Below are 27,060 nucleotides of genomic sequence, written 5' to 3'. Positions count from 1 at the left end.
ATGGCTTGCTCAAGATTTCACAGCTAGGAAGTGACAAAGCTGGGATTAAACCCTAATTACAGAGCCCATGGTCTTTACCACAGGCATGTGGGTGGCAGAGCACCCAATGACTGGGAGAGTTTTCACAGTGGAAGTGAAAACAGGTGAGCAGGATAGCAAGGTTTCCTGGAGAAGTAGGTGGGGAATGAAAAACAGCATGGGTCATAATACCCCTTAAAGATACAGCTTCAAGGACTTCCATGGCAGAAAAACTCAGTTACCCAAGAGGTGAGCACATAGCTAAACTCTTTTCCTTCGCTTCTTTGATGGTATCAGAACTGCTTTGAAGAGTTTCCTTGAAAAACAAAGCTCCCCAGATTGCATTCCTGGGGGCTGTCAAAGAAACTGTAAGCCTTTAATAAGCCCTCCAGCACCTCTGGTATCTGGATACTCGGGGGACTTGGAGAATCCTTACGTCTCTATTTTTTGGTTTGCCTTTTTCCTGGGACCGCCGGGACGCAGCGATCCACTTCGATATTGAAACTGTGCCAAGGCTAAGGCTTAGGTGGAAACAAATGGAATATATCCTTGTCACTGACCCGGCTTTGCCAGCATGCCCCCTCATCATCCCAAGTGCCCCTGTGGGCTTCCTCCCACCTGCCTGCCTGCTTCCTTTACAAGAGGCTAAGCCGACACCACGCGAGTGTGTACGCGCTGGGGACGGAGCCACTGAAGCGAAGCCCTGTCGGAGGAGTTTCGGGCGGGAGTGGGAACGGCTGGGCGTGGGGTCAGCAACGGCGCCACCCGGCAGGGTGGGGGGAGCCAGGCTTGTCAGAGCCAGAGCGCGTCACCGTCGCCGCAAGAGACGCCGCGCTGCCCAATTGGCAGAGGCGCTCCCTAGCAGCCTGGTGGGAGCAGAGATATAAAAGTGCTCCAACAAACCCGGAGCTGGCGTGCCGACCGCGGGCTGGTGGCGGACGGCGCGGTGCTCCGGGGGTCCGGGCTCCCTGGCTCCTCGGGACGGCCTTGCATGCTCTGCGCCCCGCATCCCTGCTGCGCGCTCCTAGCCCAGCGGGAGGGGACGCCCGGCCCGCAGGCTCCCAGGGGAGGGGTGGCTCCTGCAAAATGGTCCCTCACCTCTTGCTGCTCTGTCTCCTCCCCTTGGTGCGAGCCACCGAGCCCCACGAGGGCCGGGCCGACGAGCAGAGCCTGGAGGCGGCCCTGGCCGTGCCCAATGCCTCGCACTTCTTCTCCTGGAACAACTACACCTTCTCCGACTGGCAGAACTTTGTGGGCAGGAGGCGCTACGGTGCGGAGTCCCAGAACCCCACGGTGAAAGCCCTGCTCATCGTGGCTTACTCCTTCATCATTGTCTTCTCACTCTTTGGCAACGTCCTGGTCTGTCATGTCATCTTCAAGAACCAGCGAATGCACTCGGCCACCAGCCTCTTCATCGTCAACCTGGCAGTTGCCGACATAATGATCACGCTGCTCAACACCCCCTTCACCTTGGTAAGGGGCCCGCTGCCTGCCGCCCCACCTTCTGTCTTCGTCTCCCTTTCCTCTCTCAATTCTCTGGCTTCCCTCCGCCGTTCTGTGTCTCTCTGTGGGTCCCCACTTCTCTCTCCACGTCGTTCTTTCTCCTCATTTCTCCTCTCCTCTGCCTCTGTCTTCCTGTCCTAGTCTCTTTTTTCTCTCCTCTGTCATCTCGGTTCTTGTCTCCTGTTTTTCTTAGTCTTTCTTTCAGTCTCTGTCTCTGTCTCTGAAGTCTTTCTGTCTCTCTTCTCTGTCTCTATCTCTCAGTGTCCTTATCTTTTTTTTCTGTCTTTCGGCCTCCCTGTTCATCTGTCTCTGTCTCCTCACCTCTTACCTCTTTTTCTTGTCAGTCCCTGCGATTTTATTTTTCTATTCTCTCTCCTCTCCTCTCCCTACCTCTCCTCTCTTCCTCTCTCTCTCCTGCCTCACTCTCTGATTCCTCTCCACTTCTTTCTGTCTCATCACCTTATCAGCCAGAGCTTCTGCGGAGGTGGCATTGGGTAAATGGTTTGAGTGTCTGCAGCCAGCTGGAAATGAATGACCATTTCCTGTTTAATCTCACTGGGTCTGGGCTTGCTTGATAATTGAGCAGTAAATCAATGCCCCTGAAATGTCAGCAGAGATGATCAGGTCCCCCTCCCTCTGAATTGCAGCCTATTCAGTGCCCACCCGTACCCATGGGATGCTGCTTTGTGCTACAACTGAAATATCAAACAATTGCTAATTGTTAATGGAACATTAAGTGCATTTTCCCAGACCACTTATTTAAAGTGCATTTGCCTTCTGTGGGTTGATAATGAGGCTGTGTTTGAGGTCTGCGTTGAGGAAGAAATGAGGGGAGGTGGGCTTGGGCCCCAGAGACTGGGCAGGCTGGGGGCATTTGCACATTGGCAGCTGATGGGATTCTTCCCCAAGCCCTGGCTACTTAGCACTGGTGGTGTCCTGCTGTGACCCGGGAGTGTGGCTCTCATGGATGATTTGGGACTGTGAGGGTGATGACTGAGCAACCATAGTGACAGTTACACTGCATGTTTCTCTAGTGCGTTATATTTTTTCACTTTATGGAATAACTTTGTTATTTGAGTGATTACTAAAGCAATATCTATTAATCCCTCTTTGTCTCTCTCTCCGCTATCTCTCATACACAACCAGATATAACAGACAAGCAAAAAACACAGGATGAACCCCCACAAGTCCATCACCTGTGTGAACATCCTTCCAAATCTTATATTGAAAAAGTACGCTCACATTCTCTTTCTCGTCCTCACTTATTAGAATATTACTCACATTTTGCAGATGAGAAAACTAGGGCACAGAGAGGTTCAATCCCTTGTCCAAAGCCACCTGGCCAGTAGTTGGCAGAGCCAGGATGAGAATTCCATCCCCTAACTCAAATCCAGAGGTTGGTCCATTAACCAGCTAGCTGGGAGTGAAGGACACTCTTGGACCATGTTTAGCTTCTGCTACTCCAAACCCTGGACTTGTTCTGATCTTTCAGCCTACGTCTAATATATTGATGGCCACTCGGTATCCCCTGGGCATTACCCAAGGATGAGTGGGCTTTCAAATACTCCCCTCCTCCCTGGGTATCTCAAAGCACAAGACAACAGCATCCCTGCCACCCGTTGGCACCTCCCTTGGTTTCTGACTTGAGAACCTACAATGGTGCAGTTGGGCTGCGCTACCCAGGTTGGGAACTGGGAAGCCACAGAACATGGGCTTTTTTGCTGCTGCCCAGAGCCAGGATACAGGGCTGGATCTGCAGCAGACACAAGAAGGGGTAGGGAGGCCATGGACGTGAGGACAGGCTACACCTGAGAGCTGGCAATACCTGCCCCAGAGATCTCCTGCAAGAGACAGGATGTCAAGGTCCTCAGAACCCAGCACCCCCTCCAGTATGAGCCAAAGCAGCTTAGCCTTGAACCTGACCCATCAAGCTGCCCCAATCCAAACTCGTATTACAGCTTACAAGGCGCTGGCAGGTAGGAAAGGAAGAAGGTTGTGGGGAGGGGCTTCCAACCCCTCGGCCTACTCAGCACAGGCTCCCCCACTGGGAAAGGCATCACTGCCTTTGCCTGATTGGCAACAATATCCTTCTTCCCTGGTCTCCCTTCCTATCCGCTTCATCTACTGCAGTCAGCATGAAGCCTAGCTCTGATGATGGAGAGAAAAGCAATTACTTACAGTTCCCATGGTAGACAGGGATAGATGCACACAGAATGTAGTGGAGCCTGGAGGAGGGAGTCTTTCATTCTGACCCATCAGAGTCCCATGAGAGGGTCAAAGGAGACTGCAAAGAATGTGACATTTCAATGGGACCTGGCTGAATAGGAATTTCCCAGGTCGAGATGAACACTTACTGCAGACAGAGGGATCAGGGAGAACAAAGGCATCGAAGCATCAAAGTTCATGGTGTGTTGAGGGAACGTTGAGTGGCTCAATGAAGCTGAAGCATCAAGAAGCGCAGTGCAGGAGTGGGCAGGGGAGGGAGAAGCGGAGATGGCCAGAAAGAAAGGCGGGGCCAGGTTGTGAAGGGGCCTGGATACTCTGTCCTGAGAGCCAGGATGATTTCAAGCAGGAGGGTGACAACAATATGATGATGGTTAGCAGAGATGCTGTCAGGAGTGTGAAGGCTGAATTCCAAGGTGACAAACCTGGAGAACTGGGAAAGCTGTTCAGAGGCTATAATAGTCTGAGGGAGAGATAACGAGGTACCCCACAAGGCCCATGGCCTTGGGACTGAAGAAGAGGGAACAGTTTTGAAAACCAGTGAGAGGCAGAACTGGTTGGATTTGGTAATTCCAATGTGAGAGGTAAGAAGTAGGAACAGCTGAAGATTTCTAGCTCTATAATGTTACTGAACTGCTCAAAAGCCTCAATGGCTCCTCCCTGCCCTCCACAAAGAAAGTAACATCCCTGGTCTGTTGTCCTAGTTTCAAGATCTGGCCAGACTTGTCATGACTCTCGTTCACACACTCCAGACAAACCAATCCACTCCTTATTCCCCAAACAGGTCCTGGGATTTCTGATCCAGTGCCAATGCCTTTTGTCCTCATCTCCACGTGTGCAAATCCCTCCTCAGTTCAAATGTCTCATATGTTGTAATAATGGCAGTTGATAGCGTTAAGTACTTGCTATGTACTAGGCAGTGTTGTACCTACTTTACATGTGTTATCAATCTTGATTGATGTAACAACCATGTGAAAAGGGTTAGCCCATTTTACAGATGAGGAAAATGCGGCTCAGAGGGCCCAATGCCTTGCCCAAGGTCACAGTGATCAGTGGCAAACACTCTGCTGTAAGTCACTACATTATAATCCTTCTCTTGGGCTGACTTGCCCTATTTCTATGCCTCTGTGCCTCTGCCCACTCCCATCCCTACCTGGTGGCCCCATTACCCTTTAATCAGTCTCTACAGAGCACTGATTACTTTCTGTCTTGCACTTGAGTTGAGCCCTCCTCCGCCCTGGCTGCAAACTCCTTAATCAGAGTCAATGCTCAATCTCTCTCAGGCATGGGACGTTACTCACAGGAGCTGCTCAAGTACTAATTGAATGAGTAAATAGTGCTGGGTGATGGGGGATAAGGACCGGGCCTGCTTCTAGGGCCCTACATGGTTTTGGGAGCTTGTCTTCTCTCCCCACACCTGTCCACACCTCTCCAGGTCCCTGGGTCTCCTCCCCAGATGATGACTTGCAAGGCCAGTTTAGCCAAGATTTGCCAGCACAGCCCACATGCTATGTTGTGACAATTCAGATGTGTCTCCTCTACTAGAGTGAACTTGTGTGGACTAAGAATGAATTTTGTTATTGCACATAAAGATAGCTACTATTTACTTCTAATAATATCTGAACAATCTGCCAGACATTGTGTTTTGCCCTTTACAGACATTTAAAAAATTTAAACCTTACACTAAGCCTATAAGGAAGAGATTTCTGAGGGCTTTTTTTTTTTTTTTTTTTTGCAAATGAGGAAACAGATTCAGAGAGGTTACCTATCTTGCCCAAGCCCTCACAGTAAGAAACTATTAGAGGTGGGAAGTCCAACTACAAAGCACACATCCTTCCCAGGCTCTCCTGGCACCTAATGGAGCCTGGCCCAGAAGCATGATCAGGGTTTGTTGAATTGAATGAATGAAAATGAGTTGTGCTGGAGAAAATCACGTTTACTCCACAATTCAGTAACATAGACAGAAAGAAGGGAGGAGCTGGAGGAATCCTCCTGAGGGCATGCTCCTCAGAGACCTCTAGGGATGGGTGTCAAAGTCAAGGTCTGTCTGTCTCCTAACATCTTTGGACTCATCTCCAGGTTCGCTTTGTGAACAGCACATGGATATTTGGGAAGGGCATGTGCCATGTCAGCCGCTTTGCCCAGTACTGCTCACTGCACGTCTCAGCACTGACGCTGACAGCCATTGCGGTGGATCGCCACCAGGTGAGGGCACCTACCCCTAATGCTCTGCTCTTCCCTTTCCTGGAAGTTGCAGGGGCTCTGAAGACAGTGTTTTAGCCCAGTTTTCAATGAGTGTGTTTCTCTTCTTATTGATCCACATGAACACATAGGTTAGGGATATTAAACCCTTTGTCTTAATTGTCACAGAAGTTATTAGTCTGTTGATCCAATGAATACTCATTGCTGGCATTTTCTTTTTTGTTTTTCTTTTTTTTTTTTTGAGACAGAGTCTCACTCTTGTCACTCAGGCAGGAGTGCAGTGGCGCCATCTCGACTCACTGCAACCTCCGCCTCCTGGGTTCAAGCAAATCTCCTGTCTCAGCCTCCTGAGTAGCTGGGATTACAGGCGCCCACCACCACGCCCGGCTAAGTTTTGCACTTTTAGTAGAGATGGGGTTTCGCCATGTTGGCCAGGCTGGTCTCGAACTCCTGACCTCAGGTGATCCACCCCCTCCTCAGCCTCCCAAAGTGCTGGAATTACAGGCGTGAGCCATCATGTCCAGCCATTGCTGGCATTTTCTGTCTCAGAAATTAGTGAGCCTGTTTTGAGGATAGGAAAAGCAAACCTGAAAAATCACAGATGAAAGGAGAGAGGAGTAATTGCAGGCCAGAGATAGTGAGAGATGAATGTTCACCAATTCAGGCTGTTCAGGCAGAAAACAAGCCAGGATGTCCAGGTGGCAGGAGCAGGCATTGCAGTGGAGCATGGCGGCCCTGGGTCAGGAAGGTATTCTAACAGTTCTGCACCCATGGGAAGCTCATGGGTATATATGGTGAAAAGGAACTGACCAGGACATCTAAGTAGGACAGCTTCATGGCAGGCGCCTTTTCCATGCTTACTCAATGAACTCACGTTGTATGCTTAGACCTATGCTGAATTATAGAATGGAGGCTCAGGAAAGTGCATATGTAGCTTTTCCAAGATCATGTGCCTGTGAATGGTGACACTAGGATTAGGACTGAGGTCTGTCTGGCTCCAAGCCCATGTTCCAGTCACTAGACCATGCTGCTCTGAGAAGACTCAAAGGAATCTACAAGGCCATATTATAAGGGCCACCAGACACAGAAAGATGAGATTTCTTCTGAGTAGCACCATGAGATGCAGCAAGGACCACAGGATAGGAGGCTTCAAAGATGCAAATTCAAAGATACAGTCCAATGTGGGAAGAATTCTCTCACAGAAGTGTCTAAAGGTGGTCAAACCTGCGTGGGAGGCAATGAGTTTCATTTCACCAGCCATATTAGAGCAAAGTGAGGATGACAACTTGATGGGGAGGTATTCGAGGAGATTCCTGCATCTGATAAGGAATAGGACTAGTCAAAATTTGAGATCTCTTTATCTCTGAAATGCCATAATTTTGTTAGAATCAACTCTTAATTTATGTTGCAGGTGCTTTAGTGTAAAGTGTGAAAAGTTTGCATACAAATATTTCCTGCCTTTTCTTAACCGTCTCCCTTAATTTAACTAGAAGGACTTCTGATTATTTTACCTGGCCTATGCTTACCCCAGATTAACGCAACCGAGCATTGACCATGGGCTAAGGGTGGGTCTGGGGAATGGGGGCAAAGCCTTGCTCATGTTGACCATGTTACTGCAACATATACCCCAACAAGCAGCTCTGTCCCGAGGCCAACAGAGTCCTTGAGAAGTGCTTGGAGCCTCTGCCCCAGGCTGCCACTCCCTTCAGCAATCTGAACACAAGAGTATGAGGGGCAGAGATGGCTGAATCCAGAACGGAGATGTGCTGTCAACTTCTGAAGCCTCATTGCTTCCTCCCATAAAACCTTGAAAACATTGGGAGGAATAAAAAAAAGCTCAGGACACAGCCAGGATGTCCAGTGTGTTCTGGGATGGTATCTAGAGGTGGTGCCAGCTCTTCCTGACCTCTTCCCCCAACCCTGGACTAACCTATCCCAAATGCCTTTTTCAAAAAATAATGTTTCTCATCTGAAAATGAGGATGGTTTTAAATCCCTAAGTCTTTATTTAAACATTTTAGGATAATTGATTGATATACAGTAGCAACTCCAAGATGCATTTCAGCCTGAAGCCTGTAACACTGACTTTATTATAGTTGTGTGAGAGCTGGGCCCTGGTGCGGTTTTAGTAATGACTTTCATAAACATGTTAGGAGTTCCCACATAAGTGTCCGTGCAGCTTCCCAGGATGAGTGATGAGAATGGCCTCTTCCTGTCTGTCAGCTCAGACCCTCTCAGAGTCCATCATAACTTAAGGGGTCCAGAATCATGGGAAGATGAGCTCAGGTCCCGAGGAGGTGGGGGCTGACCATGGGCTTGCTCCTCTCCCAGCCTTGCTGTGGTGCCATGCAAGCAGCTTTCCTCCTGGACCCCTCCCCAGTCCTCTCACTGGACCCTGGTTCAGCCTGAGTATGACCAGCAGGGCAGATGACCTGCCCCGGGTCTCTGAATCCAGATGACCCTTTCTTTCCTCCTCTGGAGGTGGGCTGTTGGATGGGGCATGGCTGGGCCTCCTCTCCCCCAGCAGCTACCTGGTGTAGCTCAGGGGCTCAATAATGAACATAAGCGGTGCTTGACTTTATCAATAGGGCCTGCCTTATGTGACAAGTGAGCTGTGCCATCCAGATTTCTTTTTATTTATTTATGTATTTTCATTTTTTTAAATATATAGAGACAGGGTCTCACTGTGTTGCCCAGTCTGGTCTAGAACTCCTGGGCTCAAGTGATCCTTCTGCCTCAGCCTCCCAAAGTGCTGGGATTACAGGCACGAGCATCTGCGCCTGACCCAGATTTCTGATTTGCCCCAAAACGTCTTCAGTTAGTGATGTGGTTTGCTTGTTTTCCAGGTCATTATGCATCCCTTGAAACCCCGGATCTCAATCACAAAGGGTATCATCTACATCGCTGTCATCTGGACCATGGCTACGTTCTTTTCACTCCCACATGCTATCTGCCAGAAATTATTTACCTTCAAATACAGGTGAGGTGAATTCGTAGGTATCCACCTGGGGACTTGTGTCTTCTCCTGAATCAGGCTCGACCAAGGGATACTTGAGGCCCCCAGGAGCTCACAACTCTCTGAGTAACTAGTACCTGCCTTACTGAGTCTTTCTCTGGCTCGCTCCCATTCTGTTACCTCCTGGTCCATGCCTGTCCTCTACATTTTGTCTGTTTTCTCTCTTCTTTAGCTTCTCCCTTATTCTCTTTCCGGGTTCTCTGCAAGGACAAAGCAATAATTATCAGCATCTGTCACCAGGGTGCCGTACTTACACAGCCTGAGATCTAAGTCACCAAGGCCTTGTTGAAAAGGAGCAAGGTGTAAACCTCTCACACTATCTACAAACAAAATCTGCACGCACCTGAGCCTGAGACAGGCTTCTCTACCTCCCCCACCTACCGTGCATGTTTATCATATGCTCTCACTGAATGAGAACGTCTTTCTTTCAACACTCAGTTTTTTAAAACTTCAACTGGTTCATTAGGTGATCTCCCTGCTGGACTGTCAGTTTGGGAAGAACTGGCCCTGTTTCTTTGTTATCTCAGTGATCTCAACACTTAGCTTACCACCTCCACGTAACAAGCTCTTGGTATGTATTTACTGAATGAATGAATCATCTTAGAGTGATTTTTTTTTTTTTTTTTTTGAGACAGAGTCTCGTTCTATTGCCCAGGCTGGAGTGCAATGGCAGGATCTCAGATCACTGTAACCTCCGCCACCTGGGTTCAAGCAATTCTCCTGCCTCAGCTTCCCAAGTAGCTGGGATTACAGGCACGCACCATCATGCCTAGCTAATTTTTTGTATTTTTAGTAGAGATGGGGTTTGTGTTGGGCAGGCTGGTCTCGAGCTTCTGATCTCAGGTTATCCGCCCATCTTGGGCTCCCAAAGTGCTGAGATTACAGGCATGAGCCACCACGCCCGGCCCCATAGAGTGATTTTTGTCATTTATTGATGGTGGTGGTGTTGGTCACTGGTATGTCTTTTTTAAAAAAAAATTTTTATTATACTTTAAATTCTGGGGTACATGTACACAATGTGCAGTTTTGTTACCATGGGGGTTTGCTGCACCCATCAAACTGTGCCATGGGGGTTTGCTGCACCCATCAAACCGTCACCTACATTAGGTATTTCTCCTAATGTTGTCCCTCCGCTAGCCCCCCACCTCCCGACAGGACCCACTGTGTGGTGTTCCCCTCCCTAGGTCCATGTGTTCTCATTGTTAAACTCTCACTTATGAGTGAGAATATGTGGTGTTTGGTTTTCTGTTCTTGTGATAGTTTGCTGAGAATGATGGTTTCCAGCTTCATCCATGTCCCCACAAAGGACATGAACTCATCCTTTTTTATGGCTGCATAGTATGCCATGATGTATGTGTGCCACATTTTCTTTATCCAGTCTATCATTGATGGACATTTGGGCTGGTTCCAAGTCTTTGCTATTGTTAATAGTGCCGCAGTAAACATATGTATGCATGTGTCTTTATAGTAGAATGATTTATAATCCTTTCGGTATATACCCAATAATGGGATTGCTCAGTCAAATGGTATTTCTAGTTCTAGATCCTTGAGGAATCATCACACTGTCTTCCACAGTGGTTGAACTAATTTACGCTCCCACCAACAGTGTAAAAGCATTCCTATTTCTCTACATCCTCTCCAGCATCAATTGTTTCCTGATTTTTTAATGATTGCCATTCTAACTGGCATGAGATGGTATCTCATTGTAATTTTGATTTGCATTTCTCTGATGACGAGTGATGACAAGCATTTTTTCAAATGTCTCTTGGCTGCATAAATGTCTTCTTTTGAGAAGTGTCTGTTCATATCCTTTGCCCACTTGTTGATGGGGTTGTTTGTTTTCTTGCAAATTTGTTTAAGTTCTTTGTAGATCCTGGAGATTAGCCCTTTGTTAGATGGATAGATTGCAAAAATTTTGTCCCATTCTGTAGGTTGCCTGTTCACTCTGATTGCTAATTTCTTTTGCTGTGTAGAAGCTCTTTAGTTTAATTAGATCCCATTTGTCTATTTAGGCTTTTGTTGCCATTGCTTTAGGTGTTTTAGACATGAAGTCTTTGCCCATGCCTATGTCCTGAATGGTATCCAGGCTTTCTTCTAGGATTTTTATGATCCTAGGTCTTAGTTTAAGTCTTTGATCCATCTTGAGTTGATTTTTGTATAAGGTGTGAAGAAGGGGTCCAGTTTCAGTTTTCTACATATGGCTAGCCAGTTTTTCCAACAACATTTATTAAATAGGGAATCTTTCCCCCATTGTGTGTTTGTGTCAGGTTTGTCAAAGATCACATGGTTTTAGATGTGTGGTGTTATTTCTGAGGGCTCTGTTCCATTCCATTGGTCTATATCTCTGTTTTGGTACCAGCAACATGCTGTTTTCGTTACTGTAGCCTTGTAGTATAGTTTGAAGTCAGGTAGCGTGATGCCTCCAGCTTTGTTCTTCTTGCCCAGGAATGTCTTGGCAATGCAGGCTCTTTTTTGGTTCCATATGAATTTTAAAGTAGCTTTTTCCAATTCTGTGAAGAAACTCAGTGGTAGCTTGATGGGGATAGCATTGAATCTATAAATTACTTTGAGCAGTATGCCCATTTTCATGATATTGATTCTTCCTATCCATGAGCATGGAATGTTTTTCCATTTGTTTGTCTTTTCTTCTGTTGAGCAGTGGTTTGTAGTTCTCCTTGAAGAGGTCCTTCACGTCTCTTGTAAGTTGTATTCCTAGGTATTTTATTCCCTTAGTAGCAATTGTGAATGGGAGTTCGCTCATGATTTGGCTCTGTTTGTCTGTTATTGGTGTATAGGAATGCTTGTGATTTTTGCACATTATTTTGTATTCTGAGATTTTGCTGAAGTTGCTTATCAGCTTAAGGAGATTTTGGGCTGAGACGATGGGGTTTTCTAAATATACAATCATGTCATCTGCAAACAGAGACAATTTGACTTCCTGTCTTCCCATTTGAATATCCTTTCTTTCTTTCTCCTGCCTGACTGCCCTGGCCAGAACTTCCAGTACTATGTTGAGTAGGAGTGGTGAGATACGGCATCGTTTTTTATGCTGGTTTTCCAAGGGAATGCTTCCAGTTTTTGTCCACTCAGTATGATATTGGCTGTGGGTTTGTCATAAATCGTTCTTTTTTTTTTTTTATGCTTTAAGTTTTAGGGTAGGTGTGCACAACATGCAGGTTTGTTACATATGTATACATGTGCCATGTTAGTGTGCTGCACCCATTAACTCGTCATTTACATTAGGTATATCTCCTAACGCTATCCCTCCCCCTTCCCCCCACCCCACAACAGGCCCCACTGTGTGAGGTTCCCCTTCTTGTGTCCATGTATTCTCATTGTTCAATTCCCAACTATGAGTGAGAACATACAGTGTTTGGTTTTTTGTCCTTGTGATAGTTTGCTGAGAATGATGGTTTCCAGCTTCATCCATGTCCCCACAAAGGACATGAACTCATCATTTTTTATGGCTGCATAGTATTCCATGGTGTATATGTGCCACATTTTCTTAATCCAGTCTATCGTTGTTGGACATTTGGGTTGGTTCCAACTCTTTGCTATTGTGAATAGTGCCGCAATAAACATATGTCTGCATGTGTCTTTATAGCAGCATGATTTATAATCCTTTGGGTATATACCCAGTAATGGGATGGCTGGGTCAAATGGTATTTCTAGTTCTAGATCCCTGAGGAATCGCCACACTGACGTCCACAATTGTTGAACCAGTTTACAGTCTCACCAACAGTGTAAAAGTGTTCCTATTTCTCCACATCCTCTCCAGCACCTGTTGTTTCCTGACTTTTTAATGATGGCCATTCTAACTGGTGTGAGATGGTATCTCACTGTGGTTTTGATTTGCATTTCTCTGATGGCCAGTGATGATGAGCATTTTTGCATGTGTTTTTTGGCTGCATAAATGTCTTCTTTTGAGAAGTGTCTGTTCATGTCCTTCGCCCACTTTTTGATGGGGTTGTTTGTTTTTTTCTTGTAAATTTGTTTGAGTTCATTGTAGATTCTGGATATTAGCCCTTTGTCGGATGAGTAGGTTGCAAAACATTTCTCCCATTCTGTAGGTTGCCTGTTCACTCTGATGGTAGTTTCTTTTGCTGTGCAGAATCTCTTTAGTTTAATTAGATCCCATTTGTCAATTTTGGCTTTTGTTGCCATTGCTTTTGGTGTTTTAAACATGAAGTCCTTGCCCATGCCTGTGTCCTGAATGGTATTGCCTAGGTTTTCTTCTAGGGTTTTTATGGTTGTAGGTCTAACATTTAAGTCTTTAATCCATCTTGAATTAATTTTTGTATAAGGTGTAAGGAAGGGATCCAGTTTCAGCTTTCTACACGTGGCTAGCCAATTTTCCCAGCACCATTTATTAAATAGGGAATCCTTTCCCCATTTCTTGTTTTTGTGAGGTTTGCCAAGGGTCAGATAGTTGTAGATATGTGGCATTATTTCTGAGGGCTCTGTTCCGTTCCATTGATCTATATCTCTGTTTTCGTACCAGTACCATGCTGTTTTGGTTACTGTAGCCTTGTAGTATAGTTTGAAGTCAGGTAGCGTGATGCCTCCAGCTTCGTTCTTGTTGCTTAGAATTGACTTGGCAATGTGGGCTCTTTTTTGGTTCCATATGAACTTTAAAATAGTTTTTCCAATTCTGTGAAGAAAGTCATTGGTAGCTTGATGGGGATGGCATTGAGTCTATAAATTACCTTCGGCAGTATGGCCATTTTCATGATATTGATTCTTCCTACCCATGAGCATGGAATGTTCCTCCATTTGTTTGTATCCTCTTTTATTTCGTTGAGCAGTGGTTTGTAGTTCTCCTTGAAGAGGTCCTTCACATCCCTTGTAAGTTGGATTCCTAGGTATTTTATTGTCTTTGAAGCAATAGTGAATGGGAGTTCACTCATGATTTGGCTGTCTGTCTGTTATTGGTGTATAAGAATGCTTGTGATTTTTGCACATTGATTTTGTATCCTGAGACTTTGTTGAAGTTGCTTATCAGCTTAAGGAGATTTTGGGCTGAGACGATGGGGTTTTCTAAATATACAATCATGTCATCTGCAAACAGGGACAATTTGACTTCCTCTTTTCCTAATCGAATACCCTTTATTTCCTTCTCCTGCCTGATTGCCCTGGCCAGAACTTCCAACACTATGTTGAATAGGAGTGGTGAGAGAGGGCATCCCTGTCTTGTGGCAGTTTTCAAAGGGAATACTTCCAGTTTTTGCCCATTCAGAATGATATTGGCTGTGGATTTGTCATAGATAACTCTTATTATTTTGAGATCGGTCCCATCAATACCTAATTTATTGAGAGTTTTTAGCATGAAGTGTTGTTGAATTTTGTCAGAGGCCTTTTCTGCATCTATTGAGATAATCATGTGGTTTTTGTCATTGGTTCTGTTTATATGCTGGATTATGTTTATTGATTTGCATATGTTGAACCAGCCTTGCATCCCAGGGATGAAGCCCACTTGATCATGGTGTATAAGCTTTTTGATGTGCTGCTGGATTCGGTTTGCCAGTATTTTATTGAGGATTTTTGCGTTGATATTCATCAGTGATATTGGTCTAAAATTCTCTTTTTTTTGTCGTGTCTCTGCCAGGCTGTGGTATCAGGATGATGCTGGCCTCATGAAATGAGTTAGGGAGTATTCCCTCTTTTTCTTTTAATTGGAATAGTTTCAGAAGGAATGGTACCAGCTCCTCCTTGTACCTCTGGTAGAATTCAGCTGTGAATTCTTCTGGTCCTGGACTTTTTTTGGTTGGTAGGGTATTAATTATTGCCTCAATTTCAGAGCCTGTTATTGGTCTATTCAGAGATTCAGCTTCTTCCTGGTTTAGCCTTGGGAGGGTGTATGTGTCAAGGAATTTATCCATTTCTTCTAGATTTTCTAGTTTATTTGCGTAGAGGTGTTTATAGTATTCTGTGATGGTAGTTTGTATTTCTGTGGGATCAGTGGTGATATCTGCTTTATCATTTTTTATTGCATCTATTTGATTCTTTTCTCTTTTCTTCTTTATTAGTCTTGCTAGTGGTTTATCAATTTTGTTGATCTTTTAAAAAAAACCAGCTCCTGGATTCATTGATTTTTTTGAACGTTTTTTTGTGTCTCTATCTCCTTCAGTTCTGCTCTGATCTTAGTTATTTTTTGCCTTCTGCTAGCTTTTGAATGTGTTTGCTCTTGCTTCTCTAGTTCTTTTAATTGTGATGTTAGGGTGTCAATTTTAGGTCTTTTCTGCTTTCTCTTGTGGGCATTTAGTGCTATAAATTTCCCTGTACACATTGTTTTAAATGTGTCCCAGAGATTCTAGCATGTTGTGTCTTTGTTCTCGGTGGTTTCAGAGAACATCTTTATTTCTGCCTTCATTTTGTTATGTATCCAGTAGTCATTCAGGAGCAGGTTGTTCAGTTTCCATGTAGTTTTGCAGTTTCTGAGTGAGCTTCCTAATCCTGAGATCTAGTTTGATTGCACTGTGGTCTCAGAGACAGTTTGTTATAATTTCTGTTCTTTTACATTTGCTGAGGAATGCTTTACTTCCAACTATGTGGTCAGTTTTGGAATAAGTGCAGTGTGGTGCTGAGAAGAATGTATATTTTGTTGATTTGGGGTGGAGAGTTCTGTAGATGTCTATTAGGTCTGCTTAGTGCAGAGCTGAGTTCAATTCCTGGATATCCTTGTTAACTTTCTGTCTCGTTGATCTGTCTAATGTTGACAGGGGGGTGTTAAATTCTCCCATTATTATTGTGTGAGTGTCTAAGTCTCTTTGTCAGTCTCTAAGGACTTGCTTAATGAATCTGGGTGCTCCTGTATTGGGTGTATATATATTTAGGTTAATTAGCTCTTCTTGTTGGATTGATCCCTTTACCATTATGTAATGGCCTTCTTTGTCTCTTTTGATCTTTGTTGGTTTAAAGTCTGTTTTATCCAAGACTAAGATTGCAACCCCTGCCTTTTTTTGTTTTCCGTTTGCTTGGTAGATCTTCCTCTATCCCTTTATTTTGAGCCTATGTGTGTCTCAGCACGTGAGATGGGTTTCCTGAATACAGCACACTTGACTCTTTATCCAATTTGCCAGCCTGTGTCTTTTAATTGGAGCATTTAGCCCATTTACATTTAGGGTTAATATTGTTATGTGTGAATTTGATCCTGTCATTATGATGTTAGCTGGTTATTTTGCACGTTTGTTGATGCAGTTTCTTCCTAGCCTCGATGGTCTTTACAATTTGGCATGGTTTTGCAGTGGCTGGCACAAATTGTTCCTTTCCATGTTTAGTGCTTCCTTCAGGAGCTCTTTTAGGGCAGGCCTGGTGGTTACAGAGTCTCTCAGCATTTGCTTGTCTGTAAAGTATTTTATTTCTCCTTCAGTTATGAAGCTTAGTTTGGCTGGATATGAAATTTTGGGTTGAAAATTTTTCTTTAAGTTTGTTGAATATCGGCCCCCACTCTCTTCTGGCTTGTAGAGTTTCTGCTGAGAGATCCGCTGTTAGTCTGATGGGCTTTCCTTTGTGGGTAACCTGACCTTTCTCTCTGGCTGCCCTTAACATTTTTTCTTTCGTTTCAACTTTGGTGAATCTGACAATTATGTGTCTTGGAGTTGCTCTTCTCAAAGAGTATCTTTGTGGCATTCTCTGTATTTCCTGAATTTGAATGTTGGCCTGCCTTGCTAGATTGGGGAAGTTCTCCTGGATAATATCCTGCAGAGTGTTTTCCAACTTGATTCCCTGCTCCCCATCACTTTCAGGTGCACCAATCAGATGTAGATTTGGTCCGTTCACATAGTCCCATATTTCTTGGAGGCTTTGTTCATTTCTTTTTATTCTTTTTTCTCTAAACTTCTCTTCTTGCTTCATTTCATTCATTTGATCTTCTATCACTGATACCCTTTCTTCCAGTTGATCGAATCGGCTACTGAAGCTTGTGCATTCATCACATAGTTCTTGTGCCATGGTTTTCAACTCCATCAGGTCCTTTAAGGACTGCTCAGCATTAATTATTCTAGTTAGCCATTAGTCTAATCTTTTTTCAAGGTTTTAACTTCTTTGCCATGGGTTCGAACTTCCTCCTTTAGCTCAGAGAAGTTTGATTGTTTGAAGCCTTCTTCTCTCAGCTCATCAAAGTCATTCTCCGTCCAGCTTTTTTCCATTGCTGGTGAGGAGCTGCGTTCCTTTGGAGGAGGAGACGCACTCTGATTTTTAGAATTTTCAGTTTTTCTGCTCTGTTTTTTCCCCATCTTTGTGGTTTTATCTAGCTTTGGTCTTTGATGATGGCGACATACAGATGGGGTTTTGGTGTGGATGTCCTTTCTGTTTGTTAGTTTTCCTTCTAACAGTCAGGACCCTCAGCTGCAGGTCTGTTGGAGTTTGCCGGAGGTCCACTCCAGACCCTGTTTTCCTGGGTATCAGCAGCAGAGGCTGCAGAACAGCAAATATTGGTGAACAGCAAAGGTTGCTGCCTGATTGTTCCTCTGGAAGTTTTGTCTCAGAGGAGTACCCGGCCATGTGAGATGTCATTCTGCCCCTACTGGGGGGTGCCTCCCAGTTAGGCTACTCGGGGGTCAAGGACCCACTTGAGGAGGCAGTCTGTCCATTCTCAGATCTCAAGCTGCATGCTGGGAGAAGCACTAATGTCTTCCAAGCTGTCAGACAGGGACATTTAAGTCTGCAGAGGTTTCTGCTGCCTTTTGTTTGGCTATGCCCTGCCCCCAGAGGTGGAATGTACAGACGCAGGCAGGCCTCCTTGAGCTGCGGTGGGCTTCACCCAGTTCAAGCTTCCTGGCTGCTTTGTTTACCTACTCAAGCCTCATCAATGGCGGGCACCCCTCCCCTAGCCTCGCTGCCGCCTTGCAGTTTGATCTCAGACTGCTGTGCTAGCAATGAGTGAGACTCCGTGGGCATAGGACCCTCTGAGCTGGGCACGGGATATAATCTCCTGGTGTGCCGTTTGCTAAGACTGTCGGAAAAGCGCAGTATTAGGGTGGGAGTGACCTGATTTTCCAGGTGCCATCTGTCACCCCTTTCCTTGGCTAGGAAGGGGAATTCCCTGACCCCTTGCACTTCCCAGGTGAGGCAATGCCTCGCCCTGCTTTGGCTCATGCTAGGTGTGATGCACCCACTGTCCGACAATCCCCCATGAGTTGAACCCAGTACCTCTGTTGGAAATGCAGAAATCATTTGTCTTCTGCATCGCTCACGCTAGGAGCTGTAGACTGGAGCTGTTCCTATTTGGCCATCTTGGAACCGCCCCATAAATAGTTCTTATTACTTTGAGATACATTCCATCGATACCCAGTTTATTGAGAGTTTTTAGCATGAAAGGGTGCTGAATTTTGTTGAAGGCCTTTTCTGCATCATTGAGATAATCGTGGTTTTTGTCATTCGTTCTGTTGATGTGATGCGTCATATTTATTGATTTGCATATGTTGAACCAGCCTTGCATCCCAGGGATGAAGCCGACTTGGTCATGGTGGATAAGCTTTTTGATGTGCTGCTGGATTCGGTTTGCCAGTATTTTATTGAGGATTTTCGCATTCATGTTCCTCAGGGATATTGGCCTGAAATTTTCTTTTTTTTGTTGTGTCTATGCCAGGTTTTGGTATCAGCATGATGCTGGCCTAATAAAATGAGTTAAGGAGGATTCCTTCTTTTTCTATTGTTTGGAATAGTTTCAGAAGGAATGGTACCAGCCCCTGTTTGTACCTCTGGTAGAATCTGGCTGTGAATCCGTCTGGTCCTGGACTTTTTTTGGTTGGTAGGCTATTAATTACTGCCTCAATTTCAGAACTTGTTAGTGGTTTATTCAGGGATTTGACTTCTTCCTGGTTTAGACTTGGGAGGGTGTATGTGTCCAGGAATTATCCATTTCTTCTAGATTTTCTAGTTTATTTGTGTAAAGGTGTTTATAGTATTCTGTGATGGGAGTTTGTATTTCTGTGGGATCAGTGGTGATATCCCCTTTATCATTTTTTATTGCATCTATTTTATTCTTCTCTCTTTTCTTCTTTATTAATCTTGCTAGTGGTCTATCAAGTTTGTTAATCTTTTCAAAAAACCAGCTCCTGTTTTCATTGATTTTTTTGAAGGGTTTTTTGTCTCTATCTCCATCAGTTCTGCTCTGACCTTTGTTATTTCTTGCCTTCTGCTAGCTTTTGAATTTGTTTGCTGTTGCTTCTTGAGTTCTTTTAATTTTGATGTTAAGGTGTCAATGTTAGATCTTTCCGGCTTTCTCTTGTGGGCACTTAGTGCTATAAATTTCCCTCTGCATACTGCTTTAAATGTGTCCCAGAGATTATGGTATGTTGTGTCTTCATTCTCCTTGGTTTCAAAGAGCATCTTTATTTCTACCTTCATTTCGTTATTTACTCAGTAGTCATTTCGTAGCTGGTTGTTTAGTTTCCATGTAGCTGTGTGATTTTGAGTGAGTTTCTTTTTTTTTTTTGAGACGGAGTCTCACTCTGTCACCCAGGCTGGAGTGCAGTGACATGATCTCAGCTCACTGCAAGCTCTGCCTCTCCTCCCTCAGCCTCCCAAGTACTGGGACTACAGGCGCCCACTACCAAGCCCGGCTAATTTTTTTTTGTATTTTTAGTAGAGACAGGGTTTCACCATGTTAGCCAGCATGGCCTCGATTTCCTGACCTCGTGATCCACCCGCCTTGGCCTCCCAATGTCCTAGGATTACAGGCATGAGCCACCGTGCCGGGCCTTGAGTGAGTTCCTTAATCCTGAGTTCTAGTTTGATTGCACTGTGCTTTGAGAGACTGTTATGATTTCCGTTCTTTTGCATTTGCTGAGCAGTGTTTTATTTCCAATTATGTGGTCAATTTTAGAATAAGTGTGATGAGGTACTGAGAAGAATGTGTATTCTGTTGATTTGGGGTGGAGAGTTCTGTAGATGTCTATTGGGTCCATTTGGTCCAGAGCTGAGTTCAAGTGCTGAATATCCTTGTTAATTTTCTGTCTCATTGATCTGTGTAATATTGACAGTGGGGTGTTAAAGTCTCCCACTATTATTGTGTGAGAGTCTGAGTCTTTTTGTAGGTCTCTAAGAACTTACTTTATGAATCTGGGTGCTCCTGTATTGGGTGCATATATATTTAGGATAGTTAGCTTTTCTTGCTGCATTGATCCCTTTACCATTATGTAATGCCCTTCTTTGTCTCCTTTGATATTTGTTGGCTTAAAGTCTGTTTTATCAGAGATTAGGATTGTAACTCCTGCTTTTTTTTTTTTTTTTTTTTTTGAGATGGAGTTTCACTCTTGTTGCCCATGCTGGAGTGCAATGGTGCAATCTTGGTTCAAAGCAAACTCTGCCTCCTGGGATCTGCTGCCTCAGTCTCCTGAGTAGCTGGGATTATAGGCATGCATCACCATGCCCAGCTAATTTTGTATTTTTAGGAGAAACAGCGTTTCTCCATGTTGGTCAGGCTGGTCTCGAACTCCTGACCTCAGGTGATCCTCCCATCTCGGCCTCACAAAGTGCTGGGATTACAGGCATGAGCCACCATGCCAGGCTTCATTTGTTGTGTTAGATGAGCTTCCTTAGAGACACATTTTTTTTTTTATACTTTAAGTTTTAGGGTACATGTGCACAACCTGCAGGTTTGTTACATATGTATACATGTGCATGTTGGTGTGCTGCAACAATTAACTCATCATTTAACATTAGGTATATCTCCTAATGCTATCCCTCTCCCCTCCCCCCACCCCACAACAGTCCCCAGTGTTTGATGTTCCCCTTCCTGTGTCCATGTGTTCTCATTGTTCAGTTCCCACCTGTGAGTGAGAACATGCGGTGTTTGGTTTTTTGTCCTTGCAGTAGTTTGCTGAGAATGATGGTTTCCAGCTTCATCCATGTCCCTACAAAGGACATGAACTCATCATTTTTTATGGCTGCATAGTATTCCATGGTGTATATGTGCCACATTTTCTTAATCTAGTCTGTCATTGATGGACATTTGGGTTGGTTCCAAGTCTTTGCTATTGTGAATAGTGCTGCAATAAACATACGTATGCATGTGTCTTTATAGCAGCATGATTTATAATCCTTTGGGTATATACCCCGTAATGGGATGGCTGGATCAAATGGTATTCCTAGTTCTAGATCCCCGAGGAATCGCCACACCGACTTCCACAATGGTTGAACTAGTTTACAGTCCCACCAACAGTGTAAAAGTGTTCCTATTTCTCCACATCCTCTCCAGCACCTGTTGTTTCCTGACTTTTTAATGATGGCCATTCTAACTGGTGTGAGATGGTATCTCATTGTGGTTTTGATTTGCATTTCTCTGATGGCCAGTGATGATGAGCATTTTTTCATGTGTTTTTTGGCTGCATAAATGTCTTCTTTTGAGAAGTGTCTGTTCATATCCTTCGCCCACTTTTTGATGGGGTTGTTTGTTTTATTCTTGTAAATTTGTTTGAGTTCATTGTAGATTCTGGATATTTTTTGCGATAAAGGCAGGTGCACCTGCAAGTGGCTAATTGAGGTAGTGCTCCCAGGAGCAATGGGTAAGAGAGTGGCAGAGGCTGGACCAGGACCAGGGAGAGACTAAGGAAGGGTATGATTTCAGAGGAAGCTGCCCCTGCCCCACAAGAGGCTCTAGGGCAGAACTGAAAATGCAGAGTTTGTCTCACCTTGAGGCCAGGTAACTGGGCTTTCCTATTTCTCCGTCTCTCAGTCTTTTGTTACAGGTCTTCCCTAGAAAAATTGGAAACTCCCGGCCAATTATGGCTGTGGTGAATCGTGGGAAGGGCCTTGAGTGGCCTTAGGGGAGTCCTAGGCACCTAGAAGATCACAGGTGCTAGCTGTTTCTTGCTAGGGAGTTGGTTCTCCAGACTGGCAAAGGGGCTCTGCAGGGATCCAGGGAGTGTCTGCCACAGGAGCCATGTGCCACCCCACCTGCAACAAGCACACGCACACACACACACACACACTCTCACTCCTGTGACAAAAGCAGGGTCAAGAGTAACATTTCCGGAGGGCGGATTTCAACTAATTTATAAAGGCCCCCTCCAGGAATTCTAGGACATTGAAATGAATCACACACCCAGGCCCCCCAACATCCAGGCTGCCCTTCTACCTTTCCACATGGAGGACTTTTTTTTTCCCCCTAACAAAAGCAAAAGAAGTTTCCTCTCTCTTTTGTTAGTGGTGACCACTGGGACATAGAACTAGAGCACCAAGCCACATGGATATTCCTAAAAAGGCTGAAGAGGACCGGGGTACATTCCATATAAAATAAATACTTGTTCTATGAGTGGCTGAAGGGATGTTAGTTCAGGCTTTACCATTATATGCTCAAGATCCATCATTTCTTTTCTTTATGCCTTAGTTTTCCCTTTAAAATGGGGAAGTAGAACAATGGGAAATTCTAGGATTTCCTCAAGGATGAGTTAGTTTTCAACCTGGGAAGAGGAGCATTTCATTCATTCATTCAACAAATATTTATTGGGTCTCTACTGTGGGCTAGGAATTGCACAAGATTAAGAGAACACAGAGAAATTCAGGTGTATTATTTACCTCTATGCAATTACCAGCCTAGTGGAGGAGGCAGAAATGTAATCAGATAATTAGGCTACAGCATCAAAAGTGCTATATTAGATGGATGTACCAGGAGCCCAGTGGAAGGAGAGGCCAGTGCTTCTTGGGATGAAGCCTTTCCACACTAATATCTCCTTTCTGTTACCTCTTTCCCCCTCCCCACTTCCTGCCCCCAGTGAGGACATTGTGCGCTCCCTCTGCCTGCCAGATTTCCCTGAGCCAGCTGACCTCTTCTGGAAGTACCTGGACTTGGCCACCTTCATCCTGCTCTATATCCTGCCCCTCCTCATCATCTCTGTGGCCTACGCTCGTGTGGCCAGGAAACTGTGGCTGTGTAACATGATTGGCGATGTGACCACGGAGCAGTACCTTGCCCTGCGGCGCAAAAAGAAGAAGACCATCAAGATGTTGATGCTGGTGGTGGTCCTTTTCGCCCTCTGCTGGTTCCCCCTCAACTGCTACGTCCTCCTCCTGTCCAGCAAGGTCATCCGTACCAACAATGCCCTCTACTTTGCTTTCCACTGGTTTGCCATGAGTAGCACCTGCTATAACCCCTTCATATACTGCTGGCTGAACGAGAACTTCAGGATTGAGCTAAAGGCATTACTAAGCATGTGCCAAAGACCTCCCAAGACTCAGGAGGACAGGCCACCCTCCCCGGTTCCTTCCTTCAGGGTGGCCTGGACAGAGAAGAATGATGGCCAGAGGGCTCCCCTTGCCAATAACCTCCTGCCCACCTCCCAACTCCAGTCTGGGAAGACAGACCTGTCATCTGTGGAACCCATTGTGACTATGAGTTAGAGGAGGTTGGGAAGAGGGAGTGGGAGGGGTCTGTCTCTACCTGAGGCAGGGAAAGAGAGCCTATTCTCACACATGATCTTCAGAGTGCTGGAAACACACTCCTGCAGAAGCTGTAGGACTCTTGAATCCCTTGGAAACTATCCAGCCTCCTAGCCCCATGTGATGTGAAAACTAAAAGGCACCACCAACTAGACATGTGTTCATAAATTCTCATCTAAGAAACACTGGGAGGCACAGCAGCCTAGATCTCTGAGGAAGAGGAGCGAGGATAACTTTGGCCCAGATGGGGGCTGAATCATTCAACTGCCTCCATCTATGGGGCAGCTGCTGCCTTACAGCCCTTCCTACTGCTGAGCATCCCGAAGGGAGACCTAAATCATACTTTGGGTGTGGTGACCCAGATGCACAGAGCTCTGCTTGAAACAGGTACACGGGCCAGGGAAATGCCAGCAAGCCAGAGCGGGCGTGGAGATTTTTATGCCTCACTTTCTGGAGTCACTGGGCCATGATGAATCGTAAGTCTTCAGTGGCCTAGCAATATCCAGACAAGAAAGGACAAACTTTGGTTCCTTAAAACAAAGGGAAATTATTATTGCCACTTAGAAAAATTCAGAAAACACACACACACACACACATACACACAAACAAAATCACTCTCTTATCCCATCCATTTGTGATAACATCTGTGAACATGCTGTGGCTCTATTTGCAATGTTTTCCTTTGTGTGTGTGACTGTGTGCATGACCTTTTTTTTTCTTTTTTTTTTTTGAGATGGAGTCTCACTCTGTCACCCAGGTTGGAGTTCAGTGGCATGATCTCGGCTCACTGCAAGCTCTGCCTCCCAGGTTCATGCCATTCTCCTGCCTCAGCCTCCCAAGTAGCTGGGACTACAGGCACCCGCCACCATGCCTGGCTAATCTTTTGTACTTTTAGTAGAGACGGGGTTTCACCGTGTTAGCCAGGATGGTCTCGATCTCCTGACCTCGTGATCCGCCTGCCTAGGCCTCCCAAAGTGTTGGGATTACCGGCATGAGCCACTGCGCCCGGCCCTTTTTTTCATTTATACTTTTTCATTTAGGTTCTAATGATTAACAGAAACAGGGGTACCTTTCCCAAGGATGTCCACCAGAAGAGTTGAAGAAGAGGTGAGAAGAACCCAAGGTGAAGCCTGTCACCACGCAGAGAGAACTGCCCCCTATTGTAGACAGTGGTGGGAAGGGCCTGGCTCACATGCCCCTCCTTAGAGGCAGCCTCAAGATGAACCAGGGAATCAAACTCAACCAGGAGACATGATTGCTTCTCTCCTGCAATTCCACAAAAACAAGTGGTCATGAAACATTGTTCTGTTTTCACAAGAGATGAAGGAGCAGGCTTTCCAATATGCTGGAAGTAATTGTGCTTAGACACCTCATCCTCCCAAGCTGTCTAGAAAGGCCATTTCGCTGTGTTGTCTGAATAATGAGGGTTTTGTCACACCATTTCTCAAAAGGAGATTCGCTGTCAACATCATTTTAGTGGTTCAGGTGTCAATTTCACTTACAGAAACCTATGCCTCCTTAAGAAACCTCAATTTTTAAGGGTCTAACGTGTCAGAGAAATCTCATTCCAGGGACTGATTGTTTTTAATCACCTTCCGTCTGGTCCTGAGTGACTTACTGTGTCACCCAGAAAAGAGACCTGTCAGGCAGAATCAAGCTTAATTCACCTGCTCTAAACAATTGCTACTGACACACTGCTTTTAGGTTTTCTTCTAGCACCAGATAAACTCTGAAAACAAAGCATGGATATGAGCTCAGTAGGAAACTAAGGTTTGAGGGAGAGTTTGTCACTTAGACCTCTTGGCTGTTAACTGAAACTGAACTTGGTCACGTCATCTGTTTCCCTGTAATGAACTATGAGGGTTCTTTATCCTAGTTTCTATTTATGAAGATGGTTGAAAATTTTCAAGACAAGATTTTGAAAACTCACTTACTGAATTGTGGGCAAAACCGTGACTTTCATTGGGCAGACAGAGTCTTCTAAGCCCACAGGGATCCCCAGATGGATTTTTCAGCACAAATGCCTCATGTGCCTGTACTTATTATCTCTGTTGTGTGTCAAGAAGTAGCTAACGGTTTCATCTGAGAGCTGCCATAGAAATTCTATGAACCAGAATGAGACAAGGCAGCAGGCACACAGAAGGTTTATCCTGCTCTGGGAAGCATGGAGGATGTTGCACTTCACTCCTCTCTGAGGGTGTCTAGGAATACAGAAGCTCCTTGACTTACATCTCAATAAACCCATTGTAAGTCCAAAATATTGGAAGTCAAAAATGCGTTGAATAAACCCAACCTACTGAACATTGTAGCTTAGCCAAGCCTACCTTAAATGTTCTGAGAACACTTACATTAGCCTACAGTTGGGAAAAATCATTTAACACAAAGCCTATCTTGTAATGAAGTATTGAATATCTCATGTAATTTATTGAATCCTGTACTCAAAGTGAAAACCAGAGTGGTTGTATGGATATGCGAAGTATGGTTTCTACTGAATGTGTATTGCATTCACATCATCATAAAATTTTAAAAAATCCTAAGTTGAACCATTGTTAGGGACCTTCAGTACTGCCAAGTCCCAAAGAAAACCTTTTTCCTCTGGGGAGCACCCACTGATGGCTCATTAGATCTGTCCCTTCCCCGAGGTCCCTGTGTGCCTTTGAGCAAAAAGTGACTTGTGTTTGTGAAGGTAAAATTTGTGAAACTTGAGTTTTTCCAACGTGCTGTAAAGTGTTTTATTGTAAATTGCTCATCTCAATAAAATTTACTTCAGGTGTGTGGACTGTGCCTCTTGGACTTGCAATTATGTCACAACTGGTAACCTTTAAAATGGGGTCAGCAGGGATTAGAGGAAGGGAGCATGAAGAGTATCTACTCAACCCTGCATTTTACAGATGCTGAGATTCAAGCCCTGAGAAATTAAATAGCCAGTTGAGGATCCTCTGCCTCTTTGTCTAGTGTTTCTTCCACTGATCAGCTGCCCAAGTTCCCTCTTTTGTAGTTATAAATCTGTGCTGCATGTTTTAACCTGGGACTCCATCTATTCCTCAGTGACTCATGAGGCGACAAAGCTGCCACTCAAGCCTTGAGAGCAATTCTACTTGGCAGTGTGCAGTGCACACCACATTCCCTGTGTTTACCATTCTGCCACTGTAGTCTGGGGTCCTACTATCCTACCAGGTAAGCTGGGTAAGCCTTCATTACATACATAATTACCTGATGCCATTCAGTGTTCAGGAAATTAGTTTCAAACAATTTCACAGAAGGTTGTAAATAGGGGTAATTTGCTAAGCCTAGAGAAAAATTTGAAAGAAAAATGAAAGGCGTGGGAGAAGGAGAGGGAACTAAGAATTTGTTACCACTGCCTATGTGCAGTATTGTGCTAAATGCCTCAGAGCTCATTATCTCACTCACCTTCACAGCAGTCCTCCAAGGTGGGCATTATTACTGCAGATGAGGAAACAGAGGCTCAGCTAACTTAGGCAGCCTGCTAAAGATCATGCACAGCTCAACTGGGAAAAGGCTATCCTCTTGGAGATTAGGTTCTGAGAAGGTGTGTAGAATAGAATCTTAATTTTTAAAAAATCTAAGATTCTCCAAATTTCCCTGATTAAGAGACATCTTTTTGGGTAAAATCTATCAACCATCCTAAAAAACTAGTGCTTGAGTTCCATACTTTGGGAAATGCTTAACTAGATGAGCTCCAAAGTCTCTTGCAGC

The 27,060-nt window shown here is 44.9% G+C and overlaps 1 protein-coding gene across 4 annotated transcripts; it reads left to right on the top strand.

Moving 5' to 3' along the window:
• Positions 1-298: 298 nt before the first annotated feature.
• GPR83 (G protein-coupled receptor 83) lies at positions 299-26,482 on the top strand. 4 transcript variants are annotated; one of them, XR_008658521.2, is made up of 5 exons: positions 299-1,491; positions 5,824-5,949; positions 8,792-8,925; positions 22,680-23,819; positions 26,392-26,482. XR_008658521.2 is itself a non-coding variant. In XM_055283292.2 (4 exons), the coding sequence occupies exons 1-4, from the start codon at positions 1,105-1,107 to the stop codon at positions 23,302-23,304; spliced, it is 1,272 nt and encodes a 423-aa protein (XP_055139267.1). In that variant the 5' UTR covers positions 299-1,104; the 3' UTR covers positions 23,305-26,234. The 4 variants fall into 4 exon arrangements, 2 of the variants coding, with proteins under 2 accessions (XP_055139267.1, XP_055139269.1); XR_008658520.2 differs by lacking the exon at positions 26,392-26,482 and adding an exon at positions 24,384-25,382; XM_055283292.2 differs by lacking the exon at positions 26,392-26,482 and having other exon boundaries at positions 22,680-26,234.
• Positions 26,483-27,060: the final 578 nt, after the last annotated feature.

The sequence above is a fragment of the Symphalangus syndactylus genome, chromosome 6, assembly GCF_028878055.3.
Source record: "Symphalangus syndactylus isolate Jambi chromosome 6, NHGRI_mSymSyn1-v2.1_pri, whole genome shotgun sequence".
In the NCBI taxonomy this organism is placed as follows: domain Eukaryota; kingdom Metazoa; phylum Chordata; class Mammalia; order Primates; family Hylobatidae; genus Symphalangus; species Symphalangus syndactylus.
Note: the sequence above shows the minus strand (reverse complement) of the source record. Positions and strands in the feature narration are given on the sequence as shown.

Bases quoted from the DNA above. Each gene is read 5' to 3' on its own strand.
- GPR83 (XM_055283292.2), top strand. From the start codon at position 1,105: ATGGTCCCTCACCTCTTGCTGCTCTGTCTCCTCCCCTTGGTGCGAGCC. The intron at 5,950-8,791 runs GTGAGGGCACCT...CTTGTTTTCCAG, and splicing joins TTGCGGTGGATCGCCACCAG to GTCATTATGCATCCCTTGAA. The intron at 8,926-22,679 runs GTGAGGTGAATT...TCCTGCCCCCAG, and splicing joins TTATTTACCTTCAAATACAG to TGAGGACATTGTGCGCTCCC.